General features: G+C 42.8%; 1 protein-coding gene across 1 annotated transcript in view; it reads left to right on the top strand.

The window, feature by feature from the left end:
- The window catches only part of LOC129708244 (dynein axonemal heavy chain 17-like), a 184,232-nt gene that overhangs the window by 12,186 nt on the left and 154,378 nt on the right, over positions 1-17,668 (top strand). The window contains exons 5-10 of the mRNA XM_055653887.1: positions 3,509-3,608; positions 4,865-4,950; positions 6,105-6,230; positions 6,942-7,094; positions 8,528-8,614; positions 10,261-10,428. Coding sequence (XP_055509862.1) covers positions 3,509-3,608; positions 4,865-4,950; positions 6,105-6,230; positions 6,942-7,094; positions 8,528-8,614; positions 10,261-10,428 — 720 coding nt within the window. The remainder of the gene's footprint in view (positions 1-3,508; positions 3,609-4,864; positions 4,951-6,104; positions 6,231-6,941; positions 7,095-8,527; positions 8,615-10,260; positions 10,429-17,668) is intronic.

Here is a 17,668-nt window from a genome sequence, read left to right as displayed (position 1 = left end):
TGGACTGGACAAGCTAGATGCGGGAAACTTTTTCCCAGTGTTGGGGGAGTCCAGAACCAGGGGCCACAGTCTAAGAATAAAGGGGAGGCCATTTAAAACTGAGGTGAGAAAAACAAATTTCACCCAGAGAGTTGTGAATTTGTGGAATTCGCTGCCACAGAAGGCAGTGGAGGCCAATTCACTGGATGAATTTAAAAGAGAGTTAGATAGTGCTCTAGGGGTTAGCGGAATCAAGGGATATGGTGAGAAGGCAGGCACGGGTTACTGATTGTGGATGATCAGCCATGATCACAATGAATGGCGGTGCTGGCTCGAAGGGCCAAATGGCCTCCTCCTGCACCTATTTTCTATGTTTCTATCTTTCGGTTTCCTCCCACACTCCAAAGACGTACAAGTTTGTAGGTTGATTGACTTTGTATAAATATGAATTGTACCAAGTGTGCGTAGGATAGTGTTAATATGCGGGGATCGCTGGTTGGCGGGGACTCGGTGGGCCGAAGGGCATGTTTCCACGCTGTATCACTAAACTAAACTCCAGGGTGCTATACATGATTAAAATAATGTATGAAGAATAGTGAAAGGTTTGGATAGAGTGGATGTGGAGAGGATGATTCCACTAATGGGAGAGTCTAGGACTAGAGGTCATAGCCTCAGAATTAAAGGACGTTCTTTTAGGAAGGAGAGAAGGAGGAATTTATTTTGTCAGAGGGTGGTGAATCTGTGGATTTCTTTGCCTCAGAAGGCTGTGGAGGCAAAGTCAGTGGATATATTTAAGGCAGAGATAGATAGATTCTTGATTATTTCGAGTGTCAGAGGTTATGGGGAGAAGGCAGGAGAATGGGGTCAGGAAGGAGAGATAGATCAGCTATGATTGAATGGCGGATTAGACGATGGGCCGAATGGCCTAATTCTACTATCTCTTATGATCTAAGTGTTATAAGGATCAATCACAATTCAGCCTGCCAATTCATATGGAAATCAATGTCATTTTGCCAGAAACATTCAATAATTTGATCAAGAGTTTAGCATTGATGGTGAACTTCAAATTTCAGGGATGTAAGAAGAGTTGCATATTTACAAAATGTACATATTTATTCTGCACCATTAACTTACCAAAATTCTCCAATATGCTTTGCAAAAGGATTATTAAATGAAATTTGATACGCCACCATATTAGAGATTAGGGCAGATGATCAAAAGCTAGCTAGATCAAAGAGGTAGATTTTAAGGATAGTCCTAAATTCAAGAGCTTTTGGTCCATGCCAGACAAAAAGGTAAGAATTGGAGGAGGTTCACCATTTCAGATGATTATAAAGCTGGAGGGGGTACAGAGACGAGGGAGAAATCCATGAACCTAGAAATACAGAAAAAGATATACCATCAGTCAATGTGATCATGGCTGCTCATATATCTCAAAACCATATTGCCACTCTTTCCCCTCAAGGTGTAAACCATTTTAATTTGAGATGTTGGGCAGTGCAGTGGCGCAGTTGGTAGAGCGGCTGCATCATAGCGCCAGATACCCGGGTTCAATCCTGACCTCAAATTCATGCTCTCCCCATGACCAACATCCTTGTGGGTTTCCCCCAGGTGCTCCATTTCCTTCCACATCCCAAAGACATGCAGGTTCGTAGGTTATAATCAATGTCTGTAAATTGCCCCTAGTGTAAGGGAGTGGATGCAAAAGTTGGATAATGTGGAACTAGTGTGAATGGGTGTCAATGGAGTGGATTCTGTGGGCCTAAGGGCCAGTTTCCATGGTGTATCGGTAAATCTAAAAATAAAATTTAAGACTGAGATGAAGGAAAATGTCTTCTCCAATAAGAATGGTGAACTTATGGAATTATTTATTGTTAAAAGCAGATCGGCACAGTGGCGCAGCAGTAGAGTTGCTGCCTTACAGCGCTTGCAGTGCCGCATGCCCAGGTTTGATCCCAATTACAGGTGCTGTCTGTACGGAGTTTGTACGTTTCCCCCGTGACCGCGTGGCTTTTCTCCGAAATCTTCCGTTTCCTCCCACACTACAAAGACGTACCAGCTTGTAGGTTAATTGGCTTGTATAATATGTAAATTGCCCATAGTGTGTGTAGTGTGTAGGATAATGTTAATGTGGAAGGATTGCTGGTCGGTGCGGACTGGGTGGGCCGAAGGGCCTGTTTCCGCACTGTATCTCTAAACTAGAGACTAGACTGAAAGCACTTGAAGCCAGATCATGAAATATATTCAACAGTGAATTAGCTACTTCTCTTCGGGCTTGAGAGACCAAAGAATATTGGGCAAGAGCTGGACAAGGTACTAAATTTGGATGGTTAATCGTAATCATATTGAATGGTCGGAACAATCTCAAAGGGCCGAATGGCCTACTCCTATTTTCTATAATTTTACCCTTCTGCATCCAGAAATGTCTCTATCTATTTCTTATGCTTATTCAATATCGAAAACCATAGGTATTTTATAACCCAGGAATTGCTTTAACTGTGAGCCAGTGTAGGTCAGCAGGAAACCTGTTTTGTTCCAGTTGTGCATCACAGCACAGTATGACTGATTCAACCTTGTCAGTAAATAGGAACGTGCAGTTTGGGTAAGAGCTATTTTTTGTTCCCCTTTGTAGGCTATTAAACAAGCAGACTAGTTGATAATAGGCCTAACTAAGCAATTGAGTAGCTGGTGTTGAAGATATTCCAATGAGCTGCTTGGCAACCATGAGGAGATATTGTGCTACTGAAGTTTAATGATACAACCAAGTAAAAAAAGTTTTGTTTATTTTGAAATGCAAGCAGAAAAGTATAGTGATACTAGCAGGTTAGGCAGTATCTATGTAAAGAGTAACAGATTTAACATTTCAGGTTGAAGACCCTTTGGATCTGGGAATGAAAGAAATGTCAGTTTTAATTTGCAGAGAAGGTACAGTAAAGATGGATAAGACAAAGGGAATGTCTATGATGAAGTAAAGCCAGGTGGCTCGGGGGATATGTTGTAGAGTTCATCAGACTATTAGGTTAATAAGGGCAGTTAGGGATAGAGAATGCAAACAAAGGACCATGAATAGCTGCAAAATGCAGAGCAGAGTTGTAGGATATGCTCAGCAGGTCAGGTTATGACCAGTTCCGATGCAGGCCAGAAAACTGAAAATTAACAGGTGGTCTTGCAACTTTCCATTTCCTTCTAATGTTTAGCTGCCTGCACGAGGATCTGAGAACAGAGATAATGACTGGATTTGGATATTTTGAAGGTAGACAGGCAGTGCAAGAATAATGGCCATAGGCAACTGGCATCGTCCACAAATATGATGGAAAGGCTGAGAAGGTGAGAGTAAAGTGAACGGTCTCTTGATGGAGTTCTCAAGGAGTGGTTTCTTGAACACTAATATTCTATGGTATGTTAGTAACTTGTATGTAGTCACTTTTATTTCTAGACTGAACTTGTGTATTGCTTATGGTGCCTGGAATATAAATATTATTCCAAACCATTCAGGCTTTATCATTTAAAAAATGTTACTGTATTTCAGTTGTGGATGCCAAAAGTACGCAAAATTTCAGAAGTTCTGGAAAAATCAAAGAGCAGTTATTGGCCAGCTTTGAAAAACCTTTATGAGGACATCAGAGCAGGTACTTACAATGTTACACTGTTTATTCTCTATGCCCTGTCTAATACCAGGACAAAAGGTTCATTTGATAGGTGCAGTAGGGTCTCTTCTCTGCTTTATTTTTATGTTGGAAAATCATGTTGTGTGATTAATGTATGCTCTTAGCTTTGCAGACTAAAAATCTATATACTATGCAATCCAAATTCTAGAAAAAAATGTGAATAAGGATTGGGGTCTTGTCACTTAGATTAATGTTACAGAGTTCCATCTGTATCAATGCATACTTTGATGTGTTCACAGCTTTCCAATGATGCAAATGCATGTTTGGATTTTCAGTTACCCATGGGTGACATACGTGGTCCACAGGCAGAGGTTTCCATCTTGCCTTTGGACGCTGTGTCTATGCAAGTTAAAGTGGAACTCTCTGAGCCTAGGTGGGCATTGGGACGACATAAGTAAATGCCCTTTAAGTAACTTAATTAATATACTCCTTCTGGACCACCACCTACTGACCTTTCCCTCTCCTTTTTCAAAAGTGATGATGGTAGAATGAATGAAGAGAAGTCAAAATCTCATTTTGGCTCGTGCAGCGTTTTGAAACAAAATCGCTCCATTGGCTTCAACTACACTAATAGCACATATGAACATAAGAAACAAGAACATGGAGAGGCTATATAGGACACTCTACTCCCTCCATTCCCTCAAGCCTAAGCCCCTTGATCCACCATCACCTCTCAGCTGTCATTCTCCCAACCACCTCCCAAAACACTCAATACTCCTCAAACTATTGCCATTTCACAAGTGACAATACCACTGCCCCAATTTAATTAATTCTCATCCAAATGGTAATTGCAACCCCTTGATTTGGCTTTTCTGCATGCCCTCACTCCCATTCTTCCAAGCAACAATTGCAGATTCTTGACATAACTTTATTCCTTCATCTCATTGATTGATGATCACACATATTCCCACTTACTATTGTTACCCTGTAGTAGATCATTTCCCTAACCCCTCTATTTAATCAACAATCCATGAGCTTATACTTGCAGGCCACTCTCCTCAGTTATCTGACTACATACAGCTTCGGACTTAACTATTTTTCTTCACATGCTCTACACTGGTCTTGCCTACTTTTATATTCTAGCTGTGCTCCTTTGAATTTAGCATTTGTGTATCTGCCATACTCTCATTATTACACGACCATCTGATGAACCTCAGGGCCACAATTGATAACTGCTTAGCTCTCATTTCTGTTACTATTGTCTTTGTTAAATGTAGGCCTGGAAGAGGCTAGCGACATTGTTTTGTATCTGATACCCCTGAAGTCTTTAGTCGATGATGTAATACAAACAGATTATGAAGAGGTAAGAAGAAAAATGAGAACTATCAACGTTCTCTTCAGAAATGTGTTATGTGGTCACATTATTTAAGTAGGTAGGAAAGAAAAGGAACTTGTGTATTTGAGACATTGAGCACATCAAAGACGCAGGCATGATTAACACAGATCCCAGTTCAACAGGAGCTGACAAGCCTGAGCATTGGTTTTGCTGTAGAACAGAAGTCTCCAAACAATCCAACCGCCACGATATCTTATCCGGCCCGCAGCAAGCTCAGCGCAGGACGGAACGTGTCTTAGTGTTGCCCTCTCTCTCTTGCTCTCTCTCTCTCTCTCTTGATCTCTCTTGATCTCCCCCTCTCTCCCCCCCCCTCTCCCCCTCTCTCTCCCCCGCTCTGCCCCCCTCTGCCCCCTCTCTGCCTTTCCCTCTCTGCCTTTCCCTCTCTGCCTTTCCCTCTCTGCCTTTCCACCTCTCTCTCTCTCCACCTCTTTCTGCCTCTCTCGCTCTCTTTCTGCCTCTCTCTCGCTTTCTGCCTCTCTCTCTTAGGGGCCTTAGATGATAGCCCCTCTCTGTCATTATCCTTATCCTAAAAAAAAACCCACAGATGACCCTTCCAATTTTACAGTATGGATATACAGGACCATATGTTTGGTAGGCTGAAAGTCCACATGCAATCTCAAGAAGCACCAATAGGGAAAGAGATTTGTGATTTAATGGAGGTGTTTTTTGTGGCAAAAAAAGATTAGTGTTTAAAAAGACTGGTGTCAGTAGCATGACAAGTATTTGTGAGGCTACCAGTTGAATCCTTAACCTTCGCTTTAGAAGCTGTCATTGTGTAGCGTAAGTGTGTGTAAGATGCAGAGATTTCACTTGTTCAACCATTTTGCATCAACTGCTCAATATTGTACTTGAATTCAGAAAATCCAAATCCGACATTTCATCAGTAGATATATGTGGCATTTGCAATGCAAGTAAAGTATCGGAAATGTTTGATAATGTATTTGAGTACCTGGTTTGCAATTCTCAGTGTTCACACCACAATATGAATTGAACAGTAAAGTCTGAGTAAATAATTGAGAGATAATATGTATTGCAAGTTAATGGAGCAGCCAGCAGTAGTGTTTAATGTGAATATAGCAATGACACTTTTTGCTTCTATTACTACTTATCTTTGGTTCCAGGTGTCTCCCTATGTTGATATTATAATGCATACTGTCTGCTTAGTGTGGGCCAATTCAAGATATTACAACACTCCTGCCAGAATCATAGTTATCTTACAAGAGATTTTCAACCTCTTCATTGAGATGGTATGGATTTGTTTTAACTGTCGTGCTTATCATTCAGCATATTAGAGATGCAAATCTTGCGTAATGTATTTTTATAATTAGACTTTTTCAAGTATAAGTTGCATACATTTTTCTTCATTATTTTGTACGTTTAATCACCCCAATGAGAGCGATTACAACCTCTTCATTCACAGTTGTTCCTTGGATAACCATGGGGATCCTTTCTTGAGTTTTTAGACATCTTTATTAAAATAGGATTTTAGATATTAAGGAAATCAAGGAATATGTGGCTAGTGCAGGATAGTGTGATTGATGGATCAGCTACGAGCGGCTAAGTGGCCGACATCTGCTTCTGTATCTTGAGTTTAGTTTTAGTTTAGTTTAGAGATACAGCGTGGAAACTGGCCCTTTGGCCCACCGAGTCCACACAAACCAGTAATCCCTGCACACCAACACTACCCTAAACACACTCGGGACAATTTTACATTTATACCAAACCACTTAACCTACAAACCTGTAGGTCTTTGGAGTTTGGGGGGAAACCGAAGATCTCGGAGGAAACCCATGCAGGTCACTACAAACTACATACAGAAAGCACCCATAGTCAGGATCGAACCCGGGTCTCTGGCGCTGTAGGCAGTAGCTCTACCACTATACCACCATGCCATTTGTGGCTTTCTAAATCAGTTAGAGAATATTTTGTTTTTGTTTCCTAAAATTTTGTTTTTGTAGACCTGTACATTTTTGAATCCAGATGAGTTGATGAAAGGGTTGCAGGGAGAAATAGAAGAGGTGCTGGCATCAATCAACATAGCAACATCTATTCTACGGAAGGTTTATACAGCCTATGATAATAACCGTGTAGGAATGGACAAGTTCTTTAAGGTATTGTTTAGTCACACAATTTTAGACTAGAAATTTAAAAATATTGAATTGAATACTTTTGCAGAAGTATTTGAAGCAAAATCTGCAGTTTGAAATCTAAAATGCTGGAAGTACTCACTCGGTCAATGAAGAGAGTAAAATGTTATGTTTCAGGTTACCCACTTTTCATAAGAAATTGTAAAAGGAAGGGAACAAATGTTGCAATGAAAGAAGGAGAATTGGTAAAATGTATTGTGTTGGAATGGAGAACAAGGTTGCCCAGGAAGCTATTATCTTTGGTGCTGATGGAGATAAAATAGATAGATGAACTGTCAGGTTCAGAGAACTGTAGTTACTACAAATCTGAAACAGAATAAAGTGCTGGATATACACACTAGATTAGACAGCATCAGTGGAGGAAAAGAAAACCGGAATTAATGTTACGGGTGGATGACTTTGCTAATGTGCTGGACTATTTTGACATACAGATGGATGACCACACATCAGAGCTTTTCAGGATTGACCTTACTTCATGGCTGGCTAGTTGTATTAATCTTTCATCTGGACAACTATCCTTCAATTTGGTCAATTGTGATGGAAGGTAATTAATTCAGTCAGAGTCAAGATGAACCGATATAACTGTGTATGATTGCCCAAGTTCTTTAAAGTGGAGATACACAGCACAGAAACAAACCCATCAGCCCATTAAGTTTTTGCTAACATCCAAGGACCCATTTATATGTTAATTCTATTTTAATCTCCCCACATTCCCATCAGCTCTACCCAGATCCTACCACTCACCTATATATTAGGGGAAATTCAGAGTAGCCAATTAACCTACCAACCTGCACATCTTTGGGATGTGGGAGTAAATTGGAGCACCCAGAGGAATTTCATGCAGTTACAAGGAAAAGTGCAAAATCCATATACAGTACCTGAGGAAAAGGATTAAACCTTGGTCTGAGACATTTTGAGGCCACGGCTCCATTAACTCTTTCCCTCTGCAAATACTGCTTAATCTGCTGAACATTTTCAGCACTCTCTTTTGTTTCAGATTTGTAAGTAGCTGCTGCGTCGAGAATCTGCCCTGTTTTCACACACTGTTCTTTGGTTTCCTATCCTTCTTTACCGTTGGCATTAAAAATAGTTGTTACGTGGACAACCTTGGTCTCCATCATCTGACAGACGATCCCTCAATTCTCTCTATCCCTCCTCCCAATGCAACTTTTAAAAATATGCTTACTTTTTGTCTTTTTTCCAATTGTGATATTGGCATATGGACTGGAAAATTTGATGCTGTTCATTCTGCTGCATGACCTGGTGGGCATTTCTGGCATTTTTCAGTTTTGTAGAAGTACATGGTAGGTTATTTTATCAGTTATTATTTTCCAAGAAACACCTACAGTCTCATATCTTGTTATCCATTTGGGGAAATGTATGTCCTTTTGTTTTAGGACAGTGAACCAAAGTACTGGGAATTCCCTTCACGTCTTGTATTTGTGAGGTTGGACAGATTTATGCACCGCTTACAGACCATTGAGGTACTGTGCTTTATTTATTTTTAAGATTCAGTCTTTCCTGGGCACTTCTAGTGTTTAGTACTATGAATATTGATGTGCAGGTGAATGACAATTTTTCTTTCTTTGGCATGTTCTTAATCTTATAATTCTTCCAGAACAAGACAAATACTGAATCAATACACTTGCTTTTTATCTTTTAAAATTCTAATTCAGAAATGACTGAAATTAACCATTGAATAAACTAAAGAAATAAAAAAAGAAAATCGGTAATGTTGGTAATTTATTTTTAATGGACAAGGTATGAAATGAGATTTTTTTTTTTCAATTTAATTGAACAGAAATTAGATAGTCAAACAATCCTTGTTACAGGTGCACAACCTTTTATCCGAAGTTCCAAATAACGAAAAGCTCCGAATAGTGGACATTTTTTCGGTCCTTGAAGAAAGGTCCTTGAAGACGTTCACCGAGGGCGGCCCGCAGAGGTGACAGCGGAACCTCCGGTCGGTCCTCGAAGAAAGGGGAACTAAATCCCCATTCATAAAAGAGAAGGTGAGGGTATATTGCGCGGGAGGGTTAATAATTGACAATCTGCTGCTGCCTGCCCGCTGAGTTAAAATGTTCCCACGGTAGACTCACGATAAACAGAGAATGATCCCAGCCTAACCCTCCCTATTCTCTCCTATTCTGCAAGAAAAAACTACATTGAAGACTCAAACTCGTGATCGAGTAACTGCCGGGATCGAGGCGCAAACTCGCGACCTTGCGGATATGAGCCGAGCACTCTACCACTGCGCCAGCCGTTAAAATCTTCGCTAAAAATCTTCCATTCCGAAAACCGAAAAATTCTGAATTATGAAAAGTGTCTGGTCCCAAGGCTTTCGGATAAAAGGTTGTGCACCTGTATTCATTTATTGCAGAGTTGACACATTTGTCCAAATAAGTATAACGTGTTGGGTTTGTGTAAAGTGTTTATACAGTTAAACACATCTTTATTGAATGCCATTATAAAATAAATATATCCCAGAAAGCTTTAAGAGCACTGAAATGGAGTAATTGTGACAGGACTATCTCACATTGTGCTTCGCATATTTTGCCCATGACAGAATGCCCAACATTAAACCCAACCATAACCCGAACATAAATTATATTGTGCATTCTGCATTTCGGCAAAATACACAAGGCACAATGTGGGGTGATCCTGATATATTTGTTTTACAATGGCATTCTCTGGATAGCCCTCACTACTTCCGGCAAGTTAAGACAGGATATTAAGCAAATATAGCAAATTCCACAGTTAAATGTATTTGTGATAAACAACTCTCACCAATTAGCAAAGATACATGTAATATGTTAGAGTGGCTGTGACAAGATTTTCCATTCTTTTTAGTCAGTTGAGGTTGAATTGAATTTGCTTAAACATGTGTTGTGTAGTTTCTGAACTGGCTGAAGAATGCTATGTGGGTTTTGCGGATATTTCCACAGGTGGGGCATATGATCATTGGTATGATGATCAAGTAGTTGGGTATGTTATATACTACTTCTACTGCTTGCTCATGGCCTCAGTAGGTTCCCACTGTAAAGACTCAAGGGACTTATTACCAAAGGTCATTAAGTGAATGAAGAAAGTATTATGATATACTGATACTGAGTTTTATGTCTTTATATAGGGGATATTTTCTACCACTGTTGAATTCTTAAAGCTTGAAAAGATTGAAGTAGGAGGGGTTAGAGGAAATTCCCTTGGTCAAATGGTACAACAAATCTATATGGAATTTCTAGAAGTCATTAAAGTTTTTGCTGATAGCAATTACAATTCTTTGAACGCAGACGAACATGTAAGAAAAATCCTAATAAAGAGATGCAATACTTTATGAAATATTTAAAACTATTTGAGATTTTAGTAGTTTACTGACAAAGTGTCAGCGTCAAAATTGAAATGTGCTCTATATTGCTATTGATATTAAAAATAATTGGCTTATACACTTGAAAACAGGTTTAAGTATAGGGATTTAATTTAATTGAGTTGTCCTACATTACGAAGGAATGAGAAATATAATTAAAAAAATAATTATCTCCCAACCTCTTCCAGCCACCACATTCTCTGGTCAATCTACAATTCTCAAATTCTTGCCTTTGTCCTCTTTCTTTGTTCTGCCATAGCTGCAACTTTTTAGACTTGCAAGTTCTTCAGTACTACCTAGATATTATGTTACCCTCTATTTTTGATACTCTATTAAAACTTATTTAAATAAATATTTGGTATCCATTCTAATGTTCACCTGATGTTCATATTTGACTGTACTCCTCGGAATTTCCCATGACATGTGAAACACAGCATGAATATGTGTAGTTATTTCTCGTGTTAGTTTTATGAACTGAACTATTAAGATAGAATTCTTGAGCTAGAAATATCACATTAACTCGTTTTGTTGGAACAGATGGTTTTTGAGATACATTTGAAATTTGGCTGGTCCTTACTTAGTTTTGCCGGTACTGTATTTCTAATTGTAGCTGTCAGCACTTAGAAATTAGAAATTAGGTGCAGGAGTAGGCCATTCGGCCCTTCGAGCCACTTAGGCATTGCAATAATCAAAAGTTGTGGATAATAATAATAATAATAATAAATTTTATTTTCGGGCGCCTTTCAAAGTCTCAAGGACACCTTACAGAAATTAACAGAGGAGAAAAAAAACATATAATCGGAGTAAAAAGAATAATAAGGACATCACCAATACACAAATTAAAGACAGAAATCGCTCCAAAGACAAAAAAATCAAAAAATACAATGTGAAGAGAGAGCAGCGGCAGCTAAAGCGCGCCAGCATCCACTCTTCCTTCCGACAGCCATCTTGGACACAGACTAACATGTTTACTTAAACACAAAAAAATCATCCCCCCACAGTGGATACCACTGTGGGGGAAGGCACAATGTCCAGTCCCCATCCCCAGTTCACCCAAAGTCAGTGCTATTGAGGCCACCGCTATTGCCTCTACGGAGGTCCGATGTTCCTGGCCGTTCTGGCCGGGTGGTATTGCCCCGTCGTCGGGAGAGTCCTCACAGCGGCTGGGCCACCTGGAACGGCCACTTCCTAGCTGGGGACCGCGGCTTCCGAAGCCGACAAGGCCGCACCGGGTTGGAGCTCCCAGGCTCCCGATGTTTGAGTCGGCGCCCTCCGCTCCGCAGACCCGCAGCCCGGAGGTGTTGACCTCGGCGGTCACAGCTCACTGGAGCTCCAGCGCGTCGATCCAGAGCGGCGACCCAAGCAAGGCATCGCCCGCTCCGTGATAGCGCCCCAGCGCTGTGCCGCCAACGAAGCCGAGGTGCTGGGCGGTCCCTGCCAGGAAACGGCGCTCCACGCCCGCTGGTAGGCCACGAGGACGGGTCGACGGGGCAGCCCGGAGAAAAAGCTGCCTCACCGACCAGGTAGGGACCTAGAAGTATAATTACCCCCTTCCCCCCACATTAAGAAGTCCATTTCTCCAACAGACCTGTAAATTATGAAGTTGCATAAGTGGGACAGGCCCTTTATTGTCATATGTCCCAGATAGAACAATGAAATTCTTATTTGCTACAGCACAGCAGAATATGTAATCATAATAAATAATATAACAGAACTCAAAAAAACAAACAATAACAGTGCAATAATAATAATAATCTATTGTAGTTCATAGCTTATGAGGTTTTAGTGTTTAATAGCCAGATGGTTGTAGGGAAGAAGCTGTTCCTGAACCTGGACGTTCCAGTTCTCAAGCTCCTGTGTCTTCTTCCCGATGGCAGTGGTGAGATGAGTGTTTGGCCAGGATGGTGTGGGTCTCTGATGATGTTAGCTGCCTTTTTGAGGCAGCGACTACGATAAATCCCTTCGATGGTGGGGAGGTCAGAGCCGGTGATGGAATGAGCGGTGTTCACAACCTTTTGCAGTCTTTCCCCATCCTAGACGTTTAAGTTGCCGAACCATACCATGATGCAACCAGTCAATATGCTCTCTACTGTACACCTGTAGAAGTTCAAGAGAATCCTCTTTGACATACCGAATCTCCGTAACCTTCTCAGGAAGTAGTGGCGCTGATGTGCTTTCTTGATAATTGCATCAGTGTGCTGGGTCCAGGAAAGATCGTCGGAAATATGAACGCCCAGGAATTTGACGTTTTTGACTCTCCAACATCGTCCCATTGATGTAAACAGGATTGTGGGTCCTCAACCTTCTTCTTCCAAAGTCCACAATGAGTTCTTTGGTTTTGCTGATATTGAGAGCCAGGTTGTTGTGCTGGCACCATTTGGTGAGTCGGTCGATCTCACTTCTATACTCTGACTCGTCACCATCTGTAATTCGTCCCACAACAGTGGTGTCATCGGCAAACTTGAAAATGGAGTTTACACTAAGTCTGGCTGCACAGTCATGAGTATAGAGTGAGTGGAGCCGGGGCTGGGCACGCAGCCTTGAGGTGCTCCTGTACTGATTATTGCTGAGGATGAGGTGTTTCTGCCAATTCGAACAGACTGTGGTCTGTAGATGAGGAAGTCGAGGATACAATTGCAGAGGGATGCGCAGAGACCCAGTTCTGTGAGCTTGGTAACCAGTTTGGAGGGGATGATGGTGTTGAACGCCGAGCTGTAGTCTATAAACAACAGCCTGACACAAGTATTTATATTGTCCAACTGGTCCACTGTGGAGTGGAGAGCCAGTGAGATCACATCCTCTGCGGACCTATTGTGACAGTAGGCGAACTGTAGAAACTTTGACGGTAGGCGAACTTTAGAAACTAGGAACTGTTGATGCTTGTTTGCAAAAGAAGACATAGACTGCTGGAGTAGCTGAACGGGTCAGGCAGCATCCCAGGAGAACATGGGCAGGCGATGTTTCAGATCAGGACCCTTCTTCAGACAGAAGAAACAAAATGTCACCTGTCCATGTTCCCCTGTGATGCTGCCTGACCCGCTGAGCTATTCCAGCACTGTATTTGACCTAACTTTGCTGGCAATTGAAGGTTGTCAGATATACTATGGGGAGGGCCTCTAATCCTTTCCACCAAGAGCCAATCCCATCCTTTCTACCAAGGGCCAACCCATGGTGTCAGGCCAACAACCTCTCGCTCAATGTCAGCAAGACGAGGGAGCTAGTTATCACTTTTCAGGAAGCATGATGGAGTACATTCTCCAATCAGCATCAATGGTGCCGAAGTGGAAATGGTTGAGAACGTCATGTTGCTTGGCATTAATATTACCAATGATCTGTCATGGACCAACCATAGTGAAGCGTCAGCCAAGCAGGCACACAAACACTCTACTTCCTTAGGAGACTGAAGAAATTTGACATGTCTCCAATGACTCTCAGAGACCTCTGGCAGCGTACCACAGAAACCATTCTGTTGGTTTGTATCACATCTTGGTTTGGAAACAGATCTGTCCAAGACAGGAAGAAATTGCAGATATTTCTGGAGATAGCCCAGTTTATCAGACTCTCCATCATTGACTCCACGTACACTTCATGATGCCTCTGCAAAGCGGACAACATAATCAAGTACTTATCCCACCTTTGTCATTCCTTCTTCCTGCTCCTGCCAGACACAGAAGCCTGAAATGGAGCACCATCAGACTCGGGAACAGCTTCTTCCTCTCTGCACTCAGGCTTCAGAACAGTCCTTCCGTAAGTCAGGATATTTTCCATTCACTTCAACCCCATAGTGGACATTGGACTATGGAGCTACATTGTATTCTGCGCTCTACATCTTCCCCTTTGTGTAACCTATTGTACTTGAGTTTGACGATTGGATATCTGTTCTGATTGGGTAACATGCAAAGTAAATCTTTTCACTATTCCTTGGTATGTAGGACAATAATAGACCTAAACCTAAACACTGCTGGACTCCAGGATGTTGAGGACCAGCAAAATTGACCCTACCCCAGGGAAACATGGGTGAATAGCAATTTTACTTCGGAGTCACGCGAGTGACTACTTGAAGACCCCGCCAGTACGCATGCGTGTCATATCGTCTATCGCATTGCGTGACGACTGGCAGGATGGACGTGATTCTCCTGCCAGCAACAGACCTGAGGTAAGTTTTTTTTTAAACTTTTTCAGGTTTTTTCATCTTCTTGCAGGAACCTCCACTTAGAGGTCCTGCTAAAAGTCCGGGGCAAAGTCGGGACTAAGGGGGAACCCCAGTCACGAACTTCCAGGGGACCCCGGTCACGGGGATGCCTGCCCACGGACCAAGTCGCTCGGGAGACCGCGGAACGCGGGGAGCGGGCGGCGGTGGATGCGCCTTCCGAGCCGCTGACGGTAAACCAGCGGCTTCATATTGGTGCTGGTGGCACCCAGAGCAGATACCCCCTCCCCCCCCCCGACTTTGCAAATCCCGGCTATCCTGGCTGCAGTTAATGCGGGGATACCCAGCTCGGGGGGGGAAGGTGGGGAGCCCTGACTGGAGAACATCGTGGAGAAATTCTGCTATAGGGACTGCAGAGGTAAAGCTCGGGGGAGAAATACCCGACATGGAAACCTTTCTACATGGACCACAGAGGGAACCTTAGCTGCAACAACTACGACCAGGAGGAACGTTGCCCCTGCAGCAGGAGGTTTAAAACGGGACATGCAGGTAAAATCCTAACTCAAAGGTCGTTTTGTACTATTTTATGAGAATATGTTACAGGAATGGACCGCATCCAGACTGACTGAGGAGGACCACGGAATTGCGGGCAGTCAGCAGTGGTAGGCTGCACCTGGATCGCTATTGATCAGCAGTCTCCGACCTGGCACCTGCACAGTCGGAATCAACACCACAGACTGGCGGGAAGGCCAAGCAGATGTCGGACAGGCCGAAGATTCGGACGAGTCGGGCTGTGAAGACTCACCGCCGGCGGGAGTGACTGATCGCACATCACGCATGGAGCGGTTGATGGAGCAGATGCTCCAATGTGACATGCTCCGGTATATGGAGTATAGTCACCATGGGGTCCTAGGACGCCCATGGCAGCACCTTATCGAGGGCTGCATAATACATCTCCCTCGACAGAGGGGAGCATTAGGAGTCACTTCTGGGCTAACTCTGAAGACTGAAGATGCCACAAGTGTGCTCGGGGTGCAGGAATAACACAACCAGCAGTAGGAGAAGGCTGTGAATAACAACTACCAAATACCCAGCACCAGGGAACTGTATTTCGCTCCGTGTCCCTGAGGTGAACATCTATCTGGGGGATACTGCCATTTGGGCAACCTGATGAAACAAGTCAAGAAGCTCGACAAGGGCCGTTGGGCTTATGAAGGCCACATCATCACACAAGACCTCACATCTCCAGCGGCAGCACCCCTACGCACCCACCAGCAAACCACGATACACTGAAGCTGGTGAAAGCTTGAAGGTCGTACAACCAGGACAAAGGTCTTTTTAGGCCACAGCCCAGAACGGCCTTCCTGGAAGATGCGCCAACCCAGTACTCGAGCTCCTCTCCCTCCCAGGAGCAGAAGTGCAAAATCATGCACACATGTTGAGGCAGCTCCTGGGTCGGGTTGCATAAGTCCTCCCATTTGGATGTGGAAGGATGAAGCTGATTGAGGCAACTCCTGGAAGTTCCCCATCCGGCGGTGTGAAGGTAGGGAGCCAGATCATGATGTCTCCTGTCGCGGATACAAGTTGGTAATATTTACACTGGTTTTAATATTTACCCTGGTTTGGGATAACATAAGATTAGTTTATACTGCACAACAGGTATGGTTGGAGTAGCCTTTCAAGGCAGGCTCACAATTATGGGAGATGTGGACTGATCATTGTCAACAGCCTCAAACCACAAGTGCAGTATAGACATTTCTGAATAATTTCCATGTGATCATTTCCGCTCACAGGGTTCGGAGATAATTGAAATTTAACTGGATGAGGCAATGATACACTCAGAACCATATAACTATATAACAATTACAGCACGGAAACAGGCCATCTGGACCCTTCTAGTCCGTGCCGAACACATATTCTCCCCTAGTCCCATATACCTGCGCTCAGACAATAACCTTCCATTCCCTTCCCGTCCATATAACTATCCAATTTATTTTTAAATGATAAAAACGAACCTGCCTCCACCACCTTCACTGGAAGCTCATTCCACACAGCCACCACTCTCTGAGTAAAGAAGTTCCCCCTCATGTTACCCCTAAACTTCAGTCCCTTAATTCTCAAGTCATGTCCCCTTGTTTGAATCTTCCCTACTCTCAGTGGGAAAAGCTTTTCCACGTCAACTCTGTCTATCCCTCTCATCATTTTAAAAACCTCTATCAAATCCCCCCCTTAACCTTCTGCGCTCCAAAGAATAAAGCCCTAACTTGTTCAACCTTTCTCTGTAACTTAGTTGCTGAAACCCAGGCAACATTCTAGTAAATCTCCTCTGAACTCTCTCTATTTTGTTGACATCCTTCCTATAATTAGGCAACCAAAATTGTACACCATACTCCAGAATTGGCCTCACCAATGCCTTGTACAATTTTAACATTACATCCCAACTTCTATACTCAATGCTCTGATTTATAAAGGCCAGCACACCAAAAGCTTTCTTTACCACCCTATCTACATGAGATTCCACTTTCAGGGAACTGTGCACAGTTATTCCCAGATCCCTCTGTTCACCTACATTCTTCAATTCCCTACCATTTACCATGTACGTCCTATTTTGATTTGTCCTGCCAAGATGTAGCACCTCACACTTATCAGCATTAAACTCCATCTGCCATCTTTCAGCCCACTCTTCCAACTGGCATAAATCTCTCTGTAGACTTTGAAACTCTACTTTATTACCTGCAACCCCACCTATCTTAGTATCATCTGCATACTTACTAATCCAATTTACCACACCATCATCCAGATCATTGATGTACATGACAAACAACAGTGGACCCAACACAGATCCCTGTGGCACCCCACTCGTCACTGGCCTCCAACCTGACAAACAACCATCCACCATTACTCTCAGCCACTGTTGAATCCATCTTGCTACTCCACCATTAATACCCAACCATTGAACCTTCTTAACCAACCTTCCATGAGGAACCTTGTCAAAGGTCTTACTGAAGTCCATATACACAACAT

This window comes from Leucoraja erinacea, chromosome 23 (genome assembly GCF_028641065.1).
Source record: "Leucoraja erinacea ecotype New England chromosome 23, Leri_hhj_1, whole genome shotgun sequence".
Classification (NCBI taxonomy): domain Eukaryota; kingdom Metazoa; phylum Chordata; class Chondrichthyes; order Rajiformes; family Rajidae; genus Leucoraja; species Leucoraja erinaceus.
Note: the sequence above shows the minus strand (reverse complement) of the source record. Positions and strands in the feature narration are given on the sequence as shown.